This window comes from Nyctibius grandis, chromosome 2 (assembly GCF_013368605.1).
Source record: "Nyctibius grandis isolate bNycGra1 chromosome 2, bNycGra1.pri, whole genome shotgun sequence".
In the NCBI taxonomy this organism is placed as follows: Eukaryota; Metazoa; Chordata; class Aves; order Nyctibiiformes; family Nyctibiidae; genus Nyctibius; species Nyctibius grandis.
The window spans coordinates 1,599,577-1,619,932 of record NC_090659.1 but is presented as its reverse complement, the minus strand read 5'-3'; the positions used below and the strand labels follow the sequence as shown (position 1 = coordinate 1,619,932).

Genomic DNA, 20,356 nt, shown 5'->3' with positions numbered 1-20,356 from the left:
GATCTTTCGAGGTCCCTTCCAATCCCTGACATTCTGTGATTCTGTGACTTTACTGCAATTCACATGTGAATATTACATAAGGAGTAACCAAACATAATCACACTTCTGGCAAAAGAAAAAACATCACCCAGCAAAAGCATGACACATCCTATGAGACAAGTTTCTGCCAAAGCTCTACCCTTCAAGCTAAATGCTTCCCCCCACCCTTAACCACCAAAATCTCATCCATTTCCTCAGCCTGCTTGAGGCAAGAAGAGTATCTAAGACTGGGTTCCATATACTCATTATATTTAGCTACCCAAAGAGCCGGTTTCTGTACATATTTAGGCTGTCACTTGCACAACAGTGAAAACTATATTAATCTTAGAAAAGTAATTTTGGCTACTTGTAGCACTGTAGTAAATGTGCCTGTGTAAGATTTTATGACTGAAAGATAAATAGTTATATTGAAAAGAAGTAATATTACTCCTCACCTTTTCATTAGCCCTCCCGGAGTGAAAGTTTGAGTAAGGAATTGTTTTGATTATATACGGGAGAGAGAACTGACAATCTTGTGAACACACACATGAATGCATATGTCCAGATCATCTATGATATTAGTAAAACACAACTTAAGATGCATTTCAAGTAAAAAATACAATTAGTTCTTTTCCTCATCTGAACAACTGCTACCCAAAAGGACTTAATGCCTTTTCCAACCTGACAGCCTTGCTACGCGGGCTCTTTGAGACAGACTATGCTACAGAAGCATCATTCAATGGAGACCCTTCTTTTTAGGTATAAAAACCTGCAACTCCTTTAGGAGTTACAATCTCAATATACTTTTCCAAGCAAAACTCAAAAGCTTAGTTTCATATAAAAGCTAAACTTTGAGACAAGGCATTAAAAACTGGAGAAAGAGCAATACAAAGAAGTTTGACAGTGTGAAACAGAGAAGTTCCAAAGTGGAAGGAGGAAGACGTTACAAATATCAAGAAAACTGGAACAGATCATCCTGAGTGCCATTACACAGCACATGCAGGCCAATCAGGGCATCAGGGCCAGCCAACATGGATTCACGAAAGGCAGGTCCTGCTTGACCAACCTGGTCTCCTTCTATGACCAAGTGACCTGCTTAGTAGACGAGGGCAGGGCTGTGGATGTATCTATCTAGACTTCAGTAAGGCATTCGACACTGTCTCCCACAGCATCCTCCTGGACAAACTGGCTGCCCGGGGCTTGGATGGGTGGACTCTTCGATGGGTTAAAAACTGGCTGGATGGCCGAGCCCAGAGAGTGGTGGTGAATGGGGCAAAGTCCAGCTGGCGGCCGGTCACTAGCGGTGTTCCCCAGGGCTCAGTTCTGGGGCTGGTGCTGTTCAATATCTTTATAGATGATCTAGACGTAGGGATTGAGTGCACCCTCAGCAAATTTGCAGATGACACCAAGCTGGGTGGGAGTGTCGATCTGCTGGAGGGTGGGAAGGCCCTACAGAGGGATGTGGACAGGTTAGACAGATGGGCCGAGACCAACGGCGTGAGGTTCAACAAGAACAAGTGCCGGGTCTTACACTTGGGCCACAACAACCCCCTGCAGCGCTACAGGCTGGGGGAAGAGTGGTTAGAAAGCGGCCCGGCGGAAAGAGATCTGGGGGTGCTGATCGACAGCCGGCTAAACATGAGCCAGCAGTGTGCCCAGGTGGCCAAGAAGGCCAATGGCATCCTGGCCTCTATCAGGAATAGTGTAGCCAGCCGGTCTGGGGAAGTGATCGTCCCTCTGTACTCGGCACTGGTGAGGCCGCACCTTGAATCCTGTGTCCAGTTCTGGGCCCCGCACTTCAAGAAAGATGTTGAGGTGTTGGAGCGAGTCCAGAGGAGGGCGACCAAGCTGGTGAAGGGTCTGGAGGGTCTGACCTACGAGGAACGGCTGAGGGAGCTGGGGGTGTTTAGCCTGGAGAAAAGGAGGCTCAGAGGTGACCTTAGTGCAGTCTACAACTACCTGAAGGGAGGTTGTAGTGAAGTGGGAGTTGGCCTCTTCTTCCGGGCAACTAGCGATAGGACAAGAGGACACAGCCTCAAGCTTCGCCAGGGGAGGTTCAGGTTGGACATTGGAAGAATTTATTTTCAGAAAGGGTCATTAGCCATTGGAAGGGGCTGCCCAGGGAGGTGGTGGAGTCACCATCTCTGGAGGGGTTTAAGAAAAGCCTGGACATGGCACTTAGTGCCATGGTCTAGTTGACAGGGTGGTGTCAGGGCAACGGTTGGACTCGATGATCCCAGAGGGCTCTTCCAACCTGGCTGTTTCTGTGATTCTGTGAAAAGTATACCACGTATCTGTACATTTTTGCAATGATTCCTTTCTTAAAATACTAACTCCTTAATTCCACTTTTAAAACATGGAGATAATTTCTCAGGGTAAAGCTAGAAGGACAGCAGGCAGAAAAGCTGAGAAGCCACCAGGAAGAGCGAAGTGAAGTGAGTATGTGAATAAGAAAAGACTTTATAATGTTAATGACAAGAGCACTGAAGACTGACTCCTTCAGCCTACCGATCTGCAAATCATTGCAAATCAACTACTATTGTGAATTCTTCCAAGAAGCTGACTGAAAACAGGCAAGGGCACTACATACACCACAACCTAGTCTTACATGAGAGTGGCTTTCCCATGAAGTGCCAAAGGAAAGAAGAGTGCCACCACCTAACCCAGGACACCCTTCTTTGCAGACAGGTAACCCTCAATAGAACTGAACGCTCACGCTTGGCATTCAGCTTGTGAGTAAACCAGACCTGATCCCTACCACAGCTGTTTTGTAAGGATTCCCCTTTAAAGCTGAACCTCACTTCAATCTCAAGCAGCACAAGACTAAACTGCTAACTAGCAAATTGAATATACTTGTTTTCACCAGCCAAGCATGAAAAAAAGAGCCAGTAAATAGGGAACACAAGGACAAGTTAATTTTTAAATTTAAACCATTTCAAGTAGTTATGGTAGTTATTTGATACTCAGGTAAAATCAGGTACTGCAACGTCTGGTTTGCCCTTTACAAGCTTTCGCATAACTAGCACTGTCACACGTTTAAAAACAACTCAAAAAACGTTAGTCAAGTCAAATGTTACTTTCAATGGTGCTCTCAAAATCTGAGCCATTAACAAGACACAAAACCCCCGTAGAACACCAAAAATCATTACAAGAGAAAACAGGTAGTTAAAAATTACAGATTCTACCTTCTCAGAGAAATAAGCTTCAAAGAAATCGAAGAGATCACTTTTCACTACTAGTACTCATGTGAGCAAGATTTCTGTAGCTAAACTTTAAAATAGTGTATGGAGATCAAATATAGAACCCAAAGGTCCAAAAAGTAGTAAAATAAAAGTCTGGCATAATCTAAAGAGGTTTGGGGATTTTTTTTTTTTGATCAAATATAAAAGTAACTTAAAAACTATTGACTTGAAGTTCAAAGGAAGAGTCAAAACCAAGTAATTTCAAATTTAAGCACATCACAAAAGGCGTGAAAATGTATTAATCCCAAAATCAGAATAATAAATATTTAAAGGCATGAATATTTTTCTACCTTCATCCCCACAAAGCAAGACAGACACAGCTGAGTCATACATTCCTGCACTTTTTTTGTCCACTAAAATAAATCCAGGAAATACTATCTTCTCTAATGCATTACTAAGTTTTACTTCTTAGCTTTCAAGTTTGTAAAGCCAAGAATTATTTTTCTAGCACCGACTCAAGTTACCACCAATTAACATAAGCAAACTAGACAATCTTTACTCCAAGAAGTCTGACCATACTGCAAGGCCCTCAGCTGATGCCTCAGTAAGAGCAAATTGAGCGTTCAGCCCTCACAGCATCACCTCGTTACTCGACCAGACTCACCTTGTGTTTATTTCAGTCAGTACCCAACAACAGAAAATAACATCTAGCACAGTTATGCAGCCATGTGGACAACCACAGAAATGCTGGGAGTAACTCGTAGTATTTTTATAGTACTTAATGTTATGAGAAAAGATTCTGAAGAGAAAATGCTAGTTGATAAAACTATACCTGCTTCAAGTGCAACGAAGGAAGCTACAACCATTTTCCAGCTTGCTGTTATGGTCTGTTTTCAAATCAAAAACTTCACAAATAAGAAATGTCAGATCAGCAATTTTTAGAAAGTAACGTAGAAACAGCTGGTGAGATGCATAAGTTGGGCACTTATCTCATCTTCCAACTGTCTCTTTTCATTCCCAACCACAGAAATCTTGATTTTTGTTTTCCCCATGTCATCAATCTCAAGTAACAACCTAAGAAAACGTTTTATTCCACTTTGCCTTGGAAGATAGAAGCTGTAATGACTCTTTATGACCATGCACACCTACAATACAAAAACAGATCCCAGAAGCTACACATGGGTTTAGAGACTCCACGTTCTGACTTCATCTTGTATCATTAAATTGTGATTACACATATATTGAAGGAAAATGCTGACAATCCTGACATGCTTTGTAACTGTTACTTAATCTACTATCTGAAAGTAAAGTTTAGCTGCAACGCTCCAGGCCTGAAGCGTACTGAACCTGGCTGTTACAGCGACGTTTTACCTTTCTAACACATTTCAAGGATGAAAGACGTGCACGCCAATGCTCTTCAAGGTCTAAGCCACTCTCTTACTCCTTAAGACCACTCAAGAGGTCTTTGCTTCTATCTACAGAAAACAGCTCTAGACTTTACACCTTGTTTTATTTTTCCTGTAGCTTTTACTGAGATGTGGATGTGCACACACTTCACACAACAACATAACTATAAGCAATCTAAACAACATTATTTTCAGCTGACACCAAGCTTCATCACTCTGATCGAAGCACGGCCATATGTTTTAATAGGCTGTTATTCTGAAAATAAAATTGTTTCTTTTGGATAGTTCAAACTCATGGTATTATCGCTAAGCAACTACTTCTACAACCGGTGTTCAACTTTCCACACAAAAACAGGAACACAGGAGACAAACTAGGACACTTAGAATTGCCAAATAACCATTAAGACAAGCAAAACTGTTACCAGTGTGGAGGGGAATAAGATGGAGAAGCTTGAACTGCACAACAGCCAAACATGACTTTTAGAAGATCTGGATAGAAAATCACAGAATCACAGAATCAACCAGGTTGGAAGAGACCTCAGGGATCATCGAGTCCAACCATTGCCTTGACACCACCATGTCAACTAGACCATGGCACTAAGTGCCATGTCCAGGCTTTTCTTAAACACATCCAGAGATGGTGACTCCACCACCTCCCTGGGCAGCCCCTTCCAATGGCTAATGACCCTTGCTGAGAAGAAATGCTTCCTAATGTCCAACCTGAACCTCCCCTGGTGAAGCTTGAGGCTGTGTCCTCTTGTCCTATCGCTGGTTGCCTGGGAGAAGAGGCCGACTCCCACTCCACTACAACCTCCCTTCAGGTAGTTGTAGACTGCACTAAGGTCACCTCTGAGCCTCCTCTTCTCCAGGCTAAACACCCCCAGCTCCCTCAGCCGTTCCTCGGAGGTCAGACCCTCCAGACCCTTCCCCAGCTTGGTCGCCCTCCTCTGGACTCGCTCCAACACCTCAACATCTCTCTTGAAGTGCGGGGCCCAGAACTGGACACAGGATTCAAGGTGCGGCCTCACCAGTGCCGAGTACAGAGGGACGATCACTTCCCCAGACCGGCTGGCTACACTATTCCTGATAGAGGCCAGGATGCCTTTGGCCTTCTTGGCCACCTGGGCACACTGCTGGCTCATGTTTAGCCGGCTGTCGATCAGCACCCCCAGGTCTCTTTCCACCGGGCCGCTTCCTAACCACTCTTCCCCCAGCCTGTGCAAGTACAAAGCAACAGGCTCTGATAAAAACTACAGACAAAGGGAAAAACTGCACTAAAAAAAGACACATCTGTGGGGGGAAAAAAGAAGTCAAATCTAATAAAACAACACAGTATTTAACTTAGAAGTTTCGTTTTACAAGAAATGTTATGAGAAAGAGATGACCTAAACTTCATGATACTTTCTGAAGAAATATAAATATATATTTTTATACCAGTACACTACACCAGTTAAGATCTTGTATTTATATAGTTAAACCAGTAGAAGACGAACCCATTAGTAAAAAACATGCTTAAACAAAACATGGAAGACTATATTTTGAGCGAGCACATGACTGCTGATCACACCATGCCAAATGTAACAAAAAAAAACCCTGGAGACAAAGTATTAATATATTAAACTCACTTTATTTAAACTATGCATTGTTTGAGAGAAAATTTAAGAGAAAAGAAACAGAGACTTTTATAGACTCAGAACATTGGCTGCCCATGTGGAGAGTTCATAAACTCAAAGCAAACCAAAGTAGGGGAGAGGGCTTGGCAACCTTTCTCCACAAAAGAAACTGCAGGAGAAGTCAAGGTCAAATGATTTAGATCCTCTACCATTAATAACTGTGATACAACTATTTTATAGGAAAATTCTTTCCCTCCTCTTGTCCTCTTCTCTTCCCTACTAATTCCTACCTTTGTGTGGGAAACAGGATTGGCATTAGCACACGAAGCAATCACCCTGCCCGCACTTCCTCCTTCACACAATGAATTCAACACACAGTAAGTGCAGCTAGAAAAATTTAAGATAAAACTCTCAGTGTTCAGCAGAAACAAACGTCTTTCCAAGCTGGCAACTTAATCAAATACGCTTGTGATTTCTTACTATTGTAGTTTATGTCACACTTCCAAAAACACTCACTTCTTTTGGCGGCCCCACAGTTGTTTTTTCACACATATTAAGTTCAGAGAAATCACTAAACAAGAGACAATATAAAAGGATCGATAAAATTAAAAAGCAATGTGTGGACTTATTGAGCAGTACGCTACTCGAAATGATTTTAAATACATATTACAGCAGATAATATTTCAAATATATGTTTTATTGGATGTTTAAATGAGAAGAACAAATAAGAACACAGATACACGTTTATTTATATGGAAGAAAACAATCACAGCAGTGAGATAAGCAACCAAGAAGTTGATAAAATGAAGTAATTCCACGCAATAAACCTCTAGACTGTTTCTGAAAACACCAAGCAGTGTGGCTGAAATACACCCAGCACAACTAAGGTTTCAACACCCACCGATGAAAGCGACTGGGAAAAGCAACCTGTTGTTGCGTGTTACTTTGCAAGGCACACACGGAGAGGCTGCAAAGAACACGAGAACTCTGGGCCCGCACGAAGAAACGCTGCTTTCCAGAGAAAAAAATAATCACTGTGGTCTAATTTAGCCACCGTTATGGGAGCTGTTTCCGAGGCCTTTCCCCCTTCCCTCCCTCCGCCCAACTCCGCAGCCCAGCCAAAGCCACCCGGAATTGTTTTGCCCCCCCCCCACCCCCCGCATGTCCCAGTTCGCCGGGCCCAGAAGCGGCAGAGCCTCCCCGCAGCCCCCGCCACCCTCCGACGCCCCCGGCTCTTCCTCGCCCGCTCCCGCCCATCCCCCACGCACGCCTCCCCGCCGGCCCCGCGCCGGCCTCCAGCCTCCCCTCGGGCCGGGCTGGGCCGTGGGCACTCCGGGCCAGCCCCCCTGCCCCCTGCGAAAGGACAAGCGTCACCTCCGTTCCCCTTCTCTGCCCCAAGGCCCCGGCCGGGCCGCCTCCCCCGCTAACCCCCAGCCCTGCCCCGGCACTGACCCCCCAGGCCGCCCGACCCCCCGCCCCACGGAGGGCTGAGGGGCAGCGGCGCCGGTAGGACGGCGTCCCCTCCTCCTCCGACACCCCGAGGGGACCGGAGGGGGTGGGGGGGCCCGAGCCCCGCCGCGCCCCACCCCCGCCCGCGGGGGGGAGGGGCTGGGAGCGGGCCGGGGCGGAGCTCACCTGGCAGAAGCGGCGGCAGTAATACTGGCTGTGGAGGAGGGCCGGCAGGCCGGCGGGCAGCCCCGGCGCCACCAGCGCCTCCAGCTCCTCGCTGAGCCGCTCCGACTCCTGATCGCTCTCGTCTTCCGCCATGCTGCTCCGGCCGCCCTGCGCGTACCGAGCACCCCCCTGCCCCCGCCCCGACACGCCGGAAGGGGCCACCCTCCTCCCCGCAGCCTCACGTCCGGCCACGCCCCCCCGCCGCGCTCCTATTGGGCCAGCGCCCTGCCCATCAACGGGCCAGCGACGCTGATGACCTCTGACCTTTGTGGCTCCTCCCTTCCGCCCGGCCCTGCCCAAGCGTCCTTCGATTGGAGCAAAAGTCTCCCCGTTACTTTGTCGCCGCCTTGCCATTGGCTGCTTGTCCCGTCTGTCACACCTCCCTCCGCAACCTCCCGCCGACGACTGGCCGAATCCCCCGTCCGCTAGACGCCACCGTCGCCCCCGTGCTCTCTGATTGGCCTCAGCAAGCCGCCATCACGGCGCTTACACCCGCCCCCCTATTTCAATTGGGCAAAAGTGCCGTCCATCTCCGCGCGCCTGGGCCAGGGGGAACCAATCACTGAGGAGTTTCTCCCGCTCCGCGGCGGCAGGCAGGAGGCGGGCGGCGGTTGCTAGGCGGGTTGCTAGGTCCCGCCTACCGCGGCCGCCAGGGTGGGGAGGCCCGTCTGGCTGCGGCGCGGCGCTGGCTCCGCGGCGGCCGTTGGCGGAGGGGCGCGTCCGGCCCGCGGCGCGGAGCCCAGCGGCGGCGCGGAGGAGGAGCGGCAGCCCCGCGGCGGCGGGGCGAGGGGTAGGCCGCGCGGCCGGAGCGGGTAACGGCGCCCGGCAGGGGGCGGGCGGGGCGCGGCGGGCGGCGCTGCCTCAGCGAGGCCCCGCCGGGGCCGCGCTCAGCCGCTTGCGGGGTCCCGGGGCCAGGAGGGGAGGCGGTGGCGCCTGCCGGCTCTGCCATGGAAACAGGCGGGGGAAGAGCGGGGCGGTGGGGAAGGGCCGCACCTCTCTGTCGCCGCCGCGCGTTGGCGGAGGGGGAGGCCCGGGTTGCGTGTGCCGCCGCCGGGGGCCGGACCGGGCGGGGCCGTGCCCTCAGCCCCCCCGGGGCAGGAGAGGGAGAGGAGAGAGGCGGCCCCCGGCGCTCCACAGAGGCCCTCACGGGTTAAATGGCGCCGTCAATCCGGTGACCAGACGCCAGGGAGCAAAGGCGTGGGGTTCTGCCTGCCGGTCAGAGGGTGCTGCCCCCGGTGAGGGCAACGGCGAGACCCGCTCGGCCGTTGGAAATCCGGGCTTGTTTTCCTCCTCACGGAGTGGCTCTGTCGCCGGTGACGCTTTCTAGCCAAGGAGCGCTGATCGCCTTCCCCAGGGCTCCCACCGCTTCGCGAGAGCTTCCCTCACCTGCAAGGGTGGACGGGGTGTGTGTCCTGGGTGCCTTGTGTGCACGCACACCTTCCCCTGCGCTTGGGAACCCAGGAGTAGTTCAGGCATCAAAAAATCCATGCGAAAACTTGAGACAAAAAACCCCACCAAAAATCCTGTGTTTCAGTAGTTGTGCTGTTCGCAGAATTCCTACAGATTTTGATGTAGGAAGCGTTTCTTCTCAGCAAGGGTCATTAGCCATTGGAAGGGGCTGCCCAGGGAGGTGGTGGAGTCACCATCTCTGGAGGGGTTTAAGAAAAGCCTGGACATGGCACTTAGTGCCCTGGTCTAGTTGACAGGGTGGTGTCAGGGCAATGGTTGGACTCGATGATCCCAGAGGGCTCTTCCAACCTCATTGATTCTGTGATTCTGTGAAGTGCAAATGCCTGGACATTTCAGAAGCCTGAGCAACAAGTTCAGGTTAGGTTAAGACTTTGTTTTCAGCTTGATTTCAGGAAACAGTTACTTAGGAAACTCATGGGGATAAATTACATAAAGCAACAAAAAGAATGACAAAAAGTTCCATCAATGATGCGAAAAGATTGTCTTAGTCTGTGGTGTTGTGCAGTATAAGTCTAGACATAGTTGTGGGAAGTAGCAGATAGTGCAAAAAAATAACTAGGAAAGGAGCTAATAGCAAAATCTTGGTCTCTTTTTCTTCAAAAAATTATCTCTTAGTGTGGCGGTGGCTTAAGAAAAAAGACAGTTTTGAAGATTGAATTCTCTGTTCTTTTACTCTGTTTACAGAGCAAGCAAAAGGCATTCTGGACAGCAGAAACTCCATTCAGTCCTTAAAGCTGGACAAGCTCAACTTCGGAAATTCTAGTCTTTTAAAGGCAGATCTTTAAAATGTTGCAACAAAACACTCGGTGTGTGTAACAAAATAAGTACAGAGAATAATCCATCTAGAGGAATTCCGATCTCTCAGTCTACCTTGTAAGCACAGGCAATACAAAATCCTTCAGAATCATTCATACCCATAAATAAATGCCCAGGCAGGCTATTATATTTCCTCAGCGTATTTGCCCATATATATATTTTTAAGAAACATCTGTGGCCCTATTTTTTGATAAGGATGTGGGTAGTTAATGTAATGAATGGTCATTTTGCTCAGAAAACCTCCAACCTGAACAGAGCTGTTTCTTGACTTCAACTTTATTTTGAAAAGGACTTAAATGAATCTTGACTGAGATTTATACCAGCTACTCCTCAACAACAAAAAAAGAAATAGGTCCTGTTTGATTTTAGTACACTTGACGAGGTTAGTGCCTGCTTTGGTAACACAGTGTAATTTAGTGATGTTAAAAATTTTCCAGCTCTCTTAGTTACCAGTTACCTTCTTCAGAGAAGTTGTCTTTGAAAATACAGGTTCTTATTTTGAATTGAAATGCATGCAAGTCTCTGTTTGCATTAGGCTGTTTTACCAGTCTCTAGTTGCAATGACAAATTGGCTCTGAGTTAAGGTTCAGTCTGGTAGTAGTGGTTTGAGTTGGGGCAAAAGCGAGAGGTGTTCCCAAACGAGTGCTGACAAAGCTCAGGTTTGGTTCTGGTTGGTTTGTTTTGTTGGGGATTTTGTAGGTGATAGTAATGGCCTTCTTGCCTGATATTTGGACAACTAAGTTTTTGCTAACAGAACTAATACACATTTTCAGGAAGTAAACAGAAAAATACTGACTCAACGTAACTAAGAAACTGTCAAATATGCTGAAGATATTAAGAAAGCACCCTTTACACTAAAGGGTAAAGGATAACAACTGTCTTCAAGAAAAAGCAAATACCCTTTTCAGTGATAAACAGATTTGAGTTTTGAGGGTTCTGTTGAGCTTTGTAGTTGTAGGAACTGAAAAGTATTTTACTCTGGCCCATGAGAAACTTTGGCCTCCTCAGTTCTTTGTTCTTCAAGATGAATCACAGAATCACAGAATCAACCAGGTTGGAAGAGCCCTCTGGGATCATCGAGTCCAACCGTTGCCCTGACACCACCCTGTCAACTAGACCATGGCACTAAGTGCCATGTCCAGTCTTTTCTTAAACACCTCCAGAGATGGTGACTCCACCACCTCCCTGGGCAGCCCCTTCCAATGTCTAATGACCCTTGCTGAAAAGAAATGAAGAAACTTTCAATAATAGTTTCACACATGTGTCTTACATTTAATTCTCTTTTAAATGTCAGTAAGCGCTGTATTGGCTATTGAACAGCCTGCATCCAGAACTGTTTGGTTGAAATCATTATCACACTTTAACAGCAATTTTTTGTTTTCCAGGTAGAGTTTATTGAAGGCAACAATGGAACGATTTGGAGTGAAGTCTGCTCCATCACGTAACCGCTCGAAGACGGCTTTGTATGTAACTCCTCAGGACCGTGTGACCGAGTTTGGCAGCGAGCTGCACGAAGATGGAGGAAAACTCTTCTGTACTTCCTGCAACGTGGTTCTGAACCACGTGCGCAAGTCTGCCATCAACGACCACCTCAAGTCTAAAACGCACACAAAGCGAAAGGCAGAGTTTGAGGAACAGAACGTCAGGAAGAAACAAAGGACTCTGACTGCCTCCCTTCAGTGCAACAGCACTGCCCAGACAGAGAAAACCAGCGTCATCCAGGACTTTGTGAAAATGTGCCTGGAAGCTAATATTCCACTTGAGAAGGCTGATCATCCTTCTGTGCGGGCCTTCCTGTCCCGCTACGTCAAGAACGGCAGCTCAATACCTAAGTCAGACCAGCTAAGGAAAGCGTACCTGCCTGATGGGTACGACAATGAGAATCAACTCATTAATACTGAAGACCGTTGAGAAGAAAACTCTTTTCATCATCGTTGTGAAGTTTTACATATTGATGGTGTGGTTTATTTTTATATTCATGCATATATACAGTGTTACATATTGGTTTTACAAGCTCTTTTGTATTATTGTAGAAATGACAATCTATTTGTGGACTTGGTGCTATGCCACAGACTGTTGCTAACCCTGCTTTAGACTTCAGAGCTCCGCTGATGTAGAACTCACGATGAATGTAGGGAACGTACCTGGCATACACCTTATCTGTGTTCAGTCCAGCTGTAACTGACCCTAAGAAAAAAGGCACTTGGATGGAGGACCTAACTTACCTAACCGTGCATCTAAATATCCGAGGAAGATGATGCGATGGGGGTTGTTAATCGTGTCAGTGGGTTGCTTTGTCCAGCATCCTGTCCATGAGTGACCAAGAAGCAGCGCTGCGCATTTGAAATGCCAGAAGCTGTAGAATGGTTAGTCAAAATACAACTGCTCTGTTGGGGGAGGAGTATTGCAAATTCCTATTCCAGTTTGGTTTACTTTTTAAAACGGGAAACATTTTTCTTCTAGAATACTCTTTTATCCTATTTGGTGCAACTGTGGGTGTATTCATTATCTAAATATCATTCTTAAATAGCTGGTCTCTTGTATCGACCTCTGAACTCCACTATTCTCATAAAGCCAGGAGTTCTGCAGGTTTACCGTGGCCACTTTTTTAAAATCACTGTTTCATTCTCTGGGTTTAACACGTCCCCTTCAGTTTCAGCGCCAGTCTTGGAAAGTTGAGTAGACAAACCAGTAACTGAGTGTGGTTTGCAGTGCAGCTGCTGGCAAGTGAAACTTACACAGGACCAAGATCTTAGTAGACAGGATCAACGCCTTTTTCTTACTAGCAGGACAAAGGATGCTAAATCTAAATTGGGGGTGGGGGAGGCACTAAATTGTGGAGTTGAGAAAGCTTTTCTACAGTGCATAGGAGAAGAGGCTCCTCCATCTTTCCCTGAAGGTCCTCTACATCTCTGGCCTTGGCCTCAGCCTTTTAGTCAAAGGAGGTAAAGTGATTAAAATAGTTTTTAAAATAGTTACTGCAAAGGCTATTCAGTACCTGTAAGTGCAAACAGGAAAGCATGTATACTTTGAAGCTATACTGGAGTTACAGTCCTGGGCTGTATTTCTCACTCTGCCAAGGCCACATCTATTGGACTGGCAAAAAGTAAAATGGGAAATTGAAGAATTTCAATAATGTTACTGTCTCCAAAATCTAGTAAACTATTACTGAGATATTCAAAATTATTATGCCAAATAGTCCACTTGATGTGAGTGCTCTGTAAAGTTTTTGAATGCAGTGAGGGAGCATTGTGCAAAGTGCTGGAATACGACCAACTTCTGCCTGCTCTAGATTTCCTTGAGATGCTCTGGGTTCAGGGAGCTGCCAAGCATCTTCCAGCAGCACAGAAATGCCCCACTCCACGGTGTAAGCATGCTTTAACTCCCTCAGGTGGAGCCAGTTGTGCTGTTCAGCTTCCTTTCCTCAGTAGGGTTTCACAGTACCTGTTTCTCAGTATTGCTTTCATTCCACATATTTACAGCAATACTGAATAATGGCTAAAAAGTGACAAAACAACCTGCTTATTTTGTTTCTGTAGCTATTTCCCCAGCTATTTCTAGAGCAGTCTCTTGCTGGATTGAGAGAAGCTGACATAGTAACGGATGGTTTTTGTGCAGTTAGCTTCCACAGAAATGCACTTGGGTTACATCATAACCATGTCTTGTAGTCTTCTGCTACGAGGCCTGTTTGAATAAATGTACAAAATCAAACAGCAGAAGACTGCCTGTCCGTGTGTACCAGTACACTGCCACACTTTAGCTGAAGATCATCAGCTGCCTTGGGCTAGAACTGTTTTATAAACCTTCTTAAGCCAAGTAAAAGGTACACTGACAATAATTGAAAGTGTTCTTTTACAGCTGCTGCTTCATTCCAGTGAAACAACATCCTTGCTTTAATTTTTAATTTTTTTTTTTATGAGTGTTGTCTTAGAATTGAAGCAAAGAGAAAACAATGGAGCATTGGAAAAACAGGCTTCCACTAAACAAAAGCATCTAGAGAAGATGGTATGATTAAAAGGTATGAATTTGACATGGGATTTCACAGACTGTACCCCATAACCCCACATGGGATTCCATGCTGTATGTTTTTTCCCTTGACTGGCAAACTGACAGATATTTTGAAAAGCTTAATGGTAACATTAATTAGGTTCTTGCACAACTGAAAAAAAAATCGAGTTACTTTCACTTATGTGGTTGTACGTAAAAATAAAAGTTAGCAACATCAACAGCTTTTGTTAAAAAAAGAAAACCATTCATTTTCAATAAGGCAAAGCAATATTAGAGCACTTAGTTTCTTAAAAGCATGCTCTACTTATAAAGCAGCCTGTGTAAAAAGCCTCAATTTACAGAATTAATACAATTCTGTAGGTATTTTCAGTCATTATTCTAGTCCCAATTTAATTTTTATGTGGAATTACTGCAGAAGATACAAGCCTGGTGAAGAACCTTGTCAGTGTAGCCATAGCCTACCGACTCGTAACAAGTTAGAAGCAAAAATTGGTCGTCAAGATTTTGAATGGAACTGACTTAATTCCAGTGCAGAACAGTTTGTAGGACACTGGTGTCTTAATAACAGGGTATTTAAAAAAAAGAAAACACAACAAAAAGAAATTTTTCAAGCTTTTTGAAAATCAAGATACTGATCCACTGCAACAAACATTCATAGTGGAGTGAAACGATGAAAAATAAAGCACTTCCAGGTAATCTAGAAAGAATAATAAGTTTATATTCATGGGCATAACCCAGATCATCAAGAAGACAGTTACACTTATTTTCTTTAAAAGTAAAAATGGTTCCACTCAGTCTTGGAACAGAGTCCTACAAGCACTCAAGTTCAGAGCATAATTTTGCCAGTGTGGCTGTAGTTGGATAAAGCATAACCTTGGTTTAATTGCTATTGATCTTAGAGAAGATTTACAGCAGAAGTTTCCTGGTATAACTAAACCTAAGTCATTAATTCCTAGAAGAGAGGCTGTGGTTAAGTTGTTTAACAGTCTCCAGGGGGTTTTCCTTTTTTTCTGTGAGAACACTGCATTATTTTTCCGTGTATTTCCTGTAAAGAGCACTCTCAGAAGTAAAGGGAGAGTAGCAACGTCTACTTTTCATTTGACATACATGCGTAGGGACGGGCTGTAAGGGATACTTGTTGCCAGATGGTTTTATTAATATATTTGAAGCTCTAAATGTAATATAAGAAAAAAAAAGAAAAAGAAGAAATATTTTCTTCTCTGACCATGTACTTATATTAGTTTAGCCAACTCACAGCTAAAATTACTCCGAAGTGCTTTTCTTGGAACAATTTCAAAGACTAAAATACAAACTGGAGCATTCTCTGTTTGTGACTACTTACATATATGCATCATGTTAGTTTCAGCTTGCATGTGCTTGAAAAAACATGAGCGAGTTCTAATATTTTTCAGCATTTTGAAGCCTTTAATTTGGCAGATCCCTAGAGGAGGTGAAACATTCGCCATAATGAAAGGGAAAGCTGTTTTTCAGTTGAGAGAGAAACTTGGTTCTGCAAAGTATGGGATATTCTTATGATAGAAGGGCTATTTTCAGCCAGACCCCCTTTTAGCAATTCTAACTGAACAGTGAAATGCCCTCTGCTAGGTATTGCAGCATAACGAGGTGGTTTTCAGGAAAAAAAAGAAAAAAAAAAAGAGCTGGAAGTTTGACAAGGATAATCTCTATTTATATTTACATATAAAGAGAGGCAAGACTCACTGTTGTGTTCACATTGTACTCACTGCTAACTCTTTGTGTAATTGGAGTGCTTGTTGTCTTTGTACAATTTTAAGGTTGTGTCTAACTTTCAAAATAAATTTTTTTAACAAAGCTTCTCATCGTGATAATGCTATTAGAGTTTGGTCTCTTTTGGGCTAGCGAAGGTGCTTTCTTTTTGGTTTTGTGATGGTAAGTGGCCACAGAAATGGTTTTATTTGAACAAGTGATGAACTTGTGATCAGATACTAGGGTGAGGCTGAAAATACCTGGGTCCTGCACTGCCACAAGACTTCCTGAGTAAGTGATTTAAGTTTTTATATTAAAATATTATTGAAAGAGAAATACTGTAATTTGTAAAGTTTTCACGTGGTGATGGAAAAATGGTCCTTTTTTTAAAAAATAAAGGGATGCCTTTTTCATAGAATTTATGCATGATCTCTTATTTTTGTCAAGTATGTGATGTTCATCGTGACAGAAATTCCCTAATGATGCCTTCTGTTGCAAGTGAACCCCAAATGAAATAATTGTTATGCATTTTGACATCGCAGTAAACAATTTGTAGGTATAGAATCCTGCAGCTGCCTAATGCTTCAGGTCGGACTTCTGCAATGTGGAAGAATCGGGTCTTTCCAAACTATCTGCAGAAAAGGTCACAGTTTGATCTCTGCCTTCCTTAGGGACTTCATGAAAAGTGAGCAAATAACGTCAGCCCATTAAATTATCAAGTGTAGGTTTGCTTGTTACATGATCCTTTTCCTGAGTTCTTATCTGGCTTGACAGCTCGTGATGAATCAGTGATAAACTCATGCAACCTCTTGACTCATGAATTTATTAATCATTACTTTCTCGTTTTCTGGCATTTTCAGGTCACAGCACATTAAGATCAAGTTGCTTTTTGTTGCCTTTATAACAAATAGAAAAGCAGAATTTTTGTAAAATTCTTCTGTAAAGTTTTCTTGTGTGGACAATTTCTCTTTGAAACAGCATATGTAGACTTGCAAAATCAATATTCTCAGTAAGGATTTGTGTGGAAGCTGATGCAGAATCAGGTGAAGTATATATTTAAAGTTCAGTAATTAGGCCATGCTAAATTCTTACGATGACATTTTACTTTCCTAAGTGAATCATGCTGTTTAACCCATATCCAAGATCACAGAATCACAGAATCAACCAGGTTGGAAGAGACCTCTGGGATCATCGAGTCCAACCGTTGCCCTGACACCACCCTGTCAACTAGACCATGGCACTAAGTGCCATGTCCAGGCTTTTCTTAAACCCCTCCAGAGATGGTGACTCCACCACCTCCCTGGGCAGCCCCTTCCAATGTCTAATAACCCTTTCTGAGAAGAAATGCTTCCTAATGTCCAACCTGAACCTCCCCGGGAGGTGATGCAGTAGGATGAAGTATACGTAACTGCTTTTAGGCCACTTTTGTACTGATAATTACGTTTGACATCTGTCATTTATGAAGGCTGGACAGCAGGGACTGGAGGATAGACAATCTGTGGCAGCTCTGCTTAAGTCAGGTAACTCTTATTTTTTTGCCCATCCCACCACTTTTGTCTTTCTACAAACAAGGGGTTTGGAATTTGTGAGTGTCCTGGTGGGAGAGGCCACCTCTTCCATATTCAAAAGCAGACAGAGCATCGCACAGGTAAAATCACAAGGTGCAGGCTCTGAGGTAGGATACAGAGAGCTACTGCGACTGTCACAGGCTTGACAGAGGGCAGCCTCAAGACCAGTGTTGCCCCTGAAGCTGTGTTCTATATTAAGTGTAATTAAAATTGGCAGAGTCCAGGTCTCTAGGTTTGCTGATTCTTTATTGAAGCAACTCAGAGTTGGGCCACCACCGCAGTGAATGGTACCTGACTCAAATGCACTATCAGTTTATATAGAAACTAATAAGTAGTTACATCACAAACTTCTCATGAGCTTCTGTTAAAAATCCACTATTTCAATTCCTCTTTCTTCCTTCGTCAAGAGTCCACAAAAGTCCATTCTTTTCCATTGCTCAGCTGATCTTTATTTTCTGGTTCCATTCTGGCTCTGGTCGACACCCCGTCCTTAATGTTCTTGCTGTGATCAGCGTCCCATCTTGATCTGGGTTGACCAGTCTGGTTTCCACTGCCACTGTCTCCTAAGTATTAACCTAAAATAGCTAAAGTCTATTTAGAGCTTTATTTCTATTAATGCTTATTTCTAAGTATCCTGTATTTCTTTTAAGGTAAAGAAAAGGTTAACCATACATCCTTTTTACTAAAGCCATCAGAAAGTCATACTTGTAGGCCTACTCCTGCTTAGCTACTCATTAAGCTTTGATTGATGATTGGTTCAGTCATAGGTCAGGATTATACAAAGGAGCTTTGAGAACAATGTTCATGGATTGTGAAAGCCCACCTGTGTTTATCAGACATATTTATTATTCTATTCTTCATTCTTTTTCATCTCTATTGATTCTTACCTGCTTAATTCATGAGAACTTCTACAGCGATTTATGTGAAGATTTCTACAACACACACACTAAGAGTATACATTCATTAGGAAGTTTCTACTGTCTTTCAGTGGATGATACTTTTATTCTTTCCTCCTATCTGATCCTTCTGTTCAGTAAAAACTATTGTGTCCCTGAAGAAAATAAGGAAACCTTCCATTTTCTCCTAACCAGTAGAGTAGCTTACAACAATGCAGTGGAGAGAGGATATCGTTCAGCAGTTCTGTTCCAAGCTGGAGGAAAAATAATTAGGATCTTTAGATGTTCTTAGGGGGGTTTTGTATATTGGTTTGCCTCAAATGTTTTTTTAATCTGTCCTTCAGAATAGCTCCCAAATTCAGTATTAGTATTTTCACTGCAGTAAATGAGACTGCCTTACCTTAATTCTTTCATAATTAGCTTTAAATTGCTTCCTCCCTCCCCTTATTTCTGAAGCCTGTCATTACTGTAAGACAACTCCAATAACTAGAATACCCATGCTTACACTTAGTGAAGTGATTTATATACAGCAAACCCCTGAGCAGATTCTTAACCAACTCTATATTGAATGAACTGACACCCCTTGTGAGAACCTCCAGGCCCATGTTCAGTGTGCGCTTCAGAACCTGGTACAAGATGTGTTTGAGATCACAGAATCAACCAGGTTGGAAGAGCCCTCTGGGATCATCAAGTCCAACCGTTGCCCTGACACCACCCTGTCAACTAGACCATGGCACTAAGTGCCATGTCCAGTCTTTTCTTAAACCCCTCCAGAGATGGTGACTCCACCACCTCCCTGGGCAGCCCCTTCCAATGGCTAATGACCCTTTCTGAGAAGAAATGCTTCCTAATGTCCAACCTGAACCTCCCCTGGCACATGCAAGGAGCTGGATGGGAGACTCTAAATTATTGTTGTTCCTTGAAAATACCAAAGCTTCTTCATGTAGTGTAAGGAAGGTAATTTTCAGCGGACTTAGTGGAGCCCACTATCTAAATGTTGTATCTCTCTCTGTGTTGGAGGCCAATGCCTAACCACCTGCAAACAAGGAAAATGCAACCCCAAAACACAACCTTGTCTTCTCAGCAGAAAAGCTGAGGTGGAACAGAAGGAACATTACATAGGTTTGTTTTTTTTTCCCACTTGCATTCAGTAAAGAAGCAGCAGACATGACAAAGTGGACTCAAGCAAGGGAAGAAAGTTTCTAATTAATAGCAATCCTCAGGTGTTTAAGACTATCCAAATTTTACTCCATATTGTTTAAGCCTCTTCCTGAAAACAGTATCCAATGCACACAGAACTGTGCTAATCGTCGTGTTCGAATTGTGTTGAATTCTCTTAGTTCTTTACATACTTGGTATCTGTTAGGATTCAGTCTGATTTGCATGGAGCAAAGTTGTTACTGCAGATAGTGGAAATCAGTGCCATCTAGTGACATCTTTTTCTGCCATCTTCAAATGATATTTCATCTTGAATTAAATGCATATCTCCTCCCTCTCCTAGTTATGCAGCTTTAAATTAGGACTCTCATTCCTTTCGTTGGTAAATAGTTATTTTATATTTACTTAGTATTTACTATCCTTTGAGACATGCTTTTAAAGCAAAAATAGAATATTTTAGTGTCTCAAATTCAGGGACTGATTTTCTCAAAAAATTAGAATATAAGTTACCGTTTGGAGATCTAAAAGATCTCATTAATAACTTAATAATATCGCAAAAATAAAAAAGCTCCCAGGAATGTCTCAAGGAGGTAATAAAGTCTTAACAAGAAAATGTGAAAACCTCAGATTCTTTGCCATCTAACAAAAGATTCTCCAAAAAAACCCCACCAAAAAGCCCCACAACCCTACTCTTAAGCAGAAAGGAGATAAAGGAAATAATGAGGTGTCAGCAGTGATAGCAGAAGTCATATTTGCCAAATCCTGTTTAAGAAAAGGGCTCCAAAACCATAGATGAGTGTCCAAGATACTTAGTATTGAAAA

General features: G+C 44.1%; 2 protein-coding genes across 2 annotated transcripts in view; one reads left to right on the top strand and one right to left on the bottom strand.

The window, feature by feature from the left end:
* ZNF654 (zinc finger protein 654) overlaps positions 1 to 8,028 on the bottom strand; it is a 39,163-nt gene extending 31,135 nt beyond the window's left edge. The window contains exon 1 of the mRNA XM_068395454.1: positions 7,855 to 8,028. Within this exon, the coding sequence (XP_068251555.1) occupies positions 7,855 to 7,986 (132 nt within the window). The 5' untranslated portion in view covers positions 7,987 to 8,028. The remainder of the gene's footprint in view (positions 1 to 7,854) is intronic.
* Positions 8,029 to 8,600: 572 nt separating this feature from the next.
* CGGBP1 (CGG triplet repeat binding protein 1) lies at positions 8,601 to 16,020 on the top strand. The gene is made up of 2 exons (XM_068424658.1): positions 8,601 to 8,683; positions 11,565 to 16,020. Exon 2 carries the CDS (start codon positions 11,587 to 11,589, stop codon positions 12,088 to 12,090), a length of 504 nt encoding a protein of 167 aa, XP_068280759.1. The 5' UTR covers positions 8,601 to 8,683; positions 11,565 to 11,586; the 3' UTR covers positions 12,091 to 16,020.
* Positions 16,021 to 20,356: the final 4,336 nt, after the last annotated feature.

Coding starts and splice junctions, on each gene's coding strand:
- CGGBP1 (XM_068424658.1), top strand. CDS start 11,587: ATGGAACGATTTGGAGTGAAGTCTGCTCCATCACGTAACCGCTCGAAG.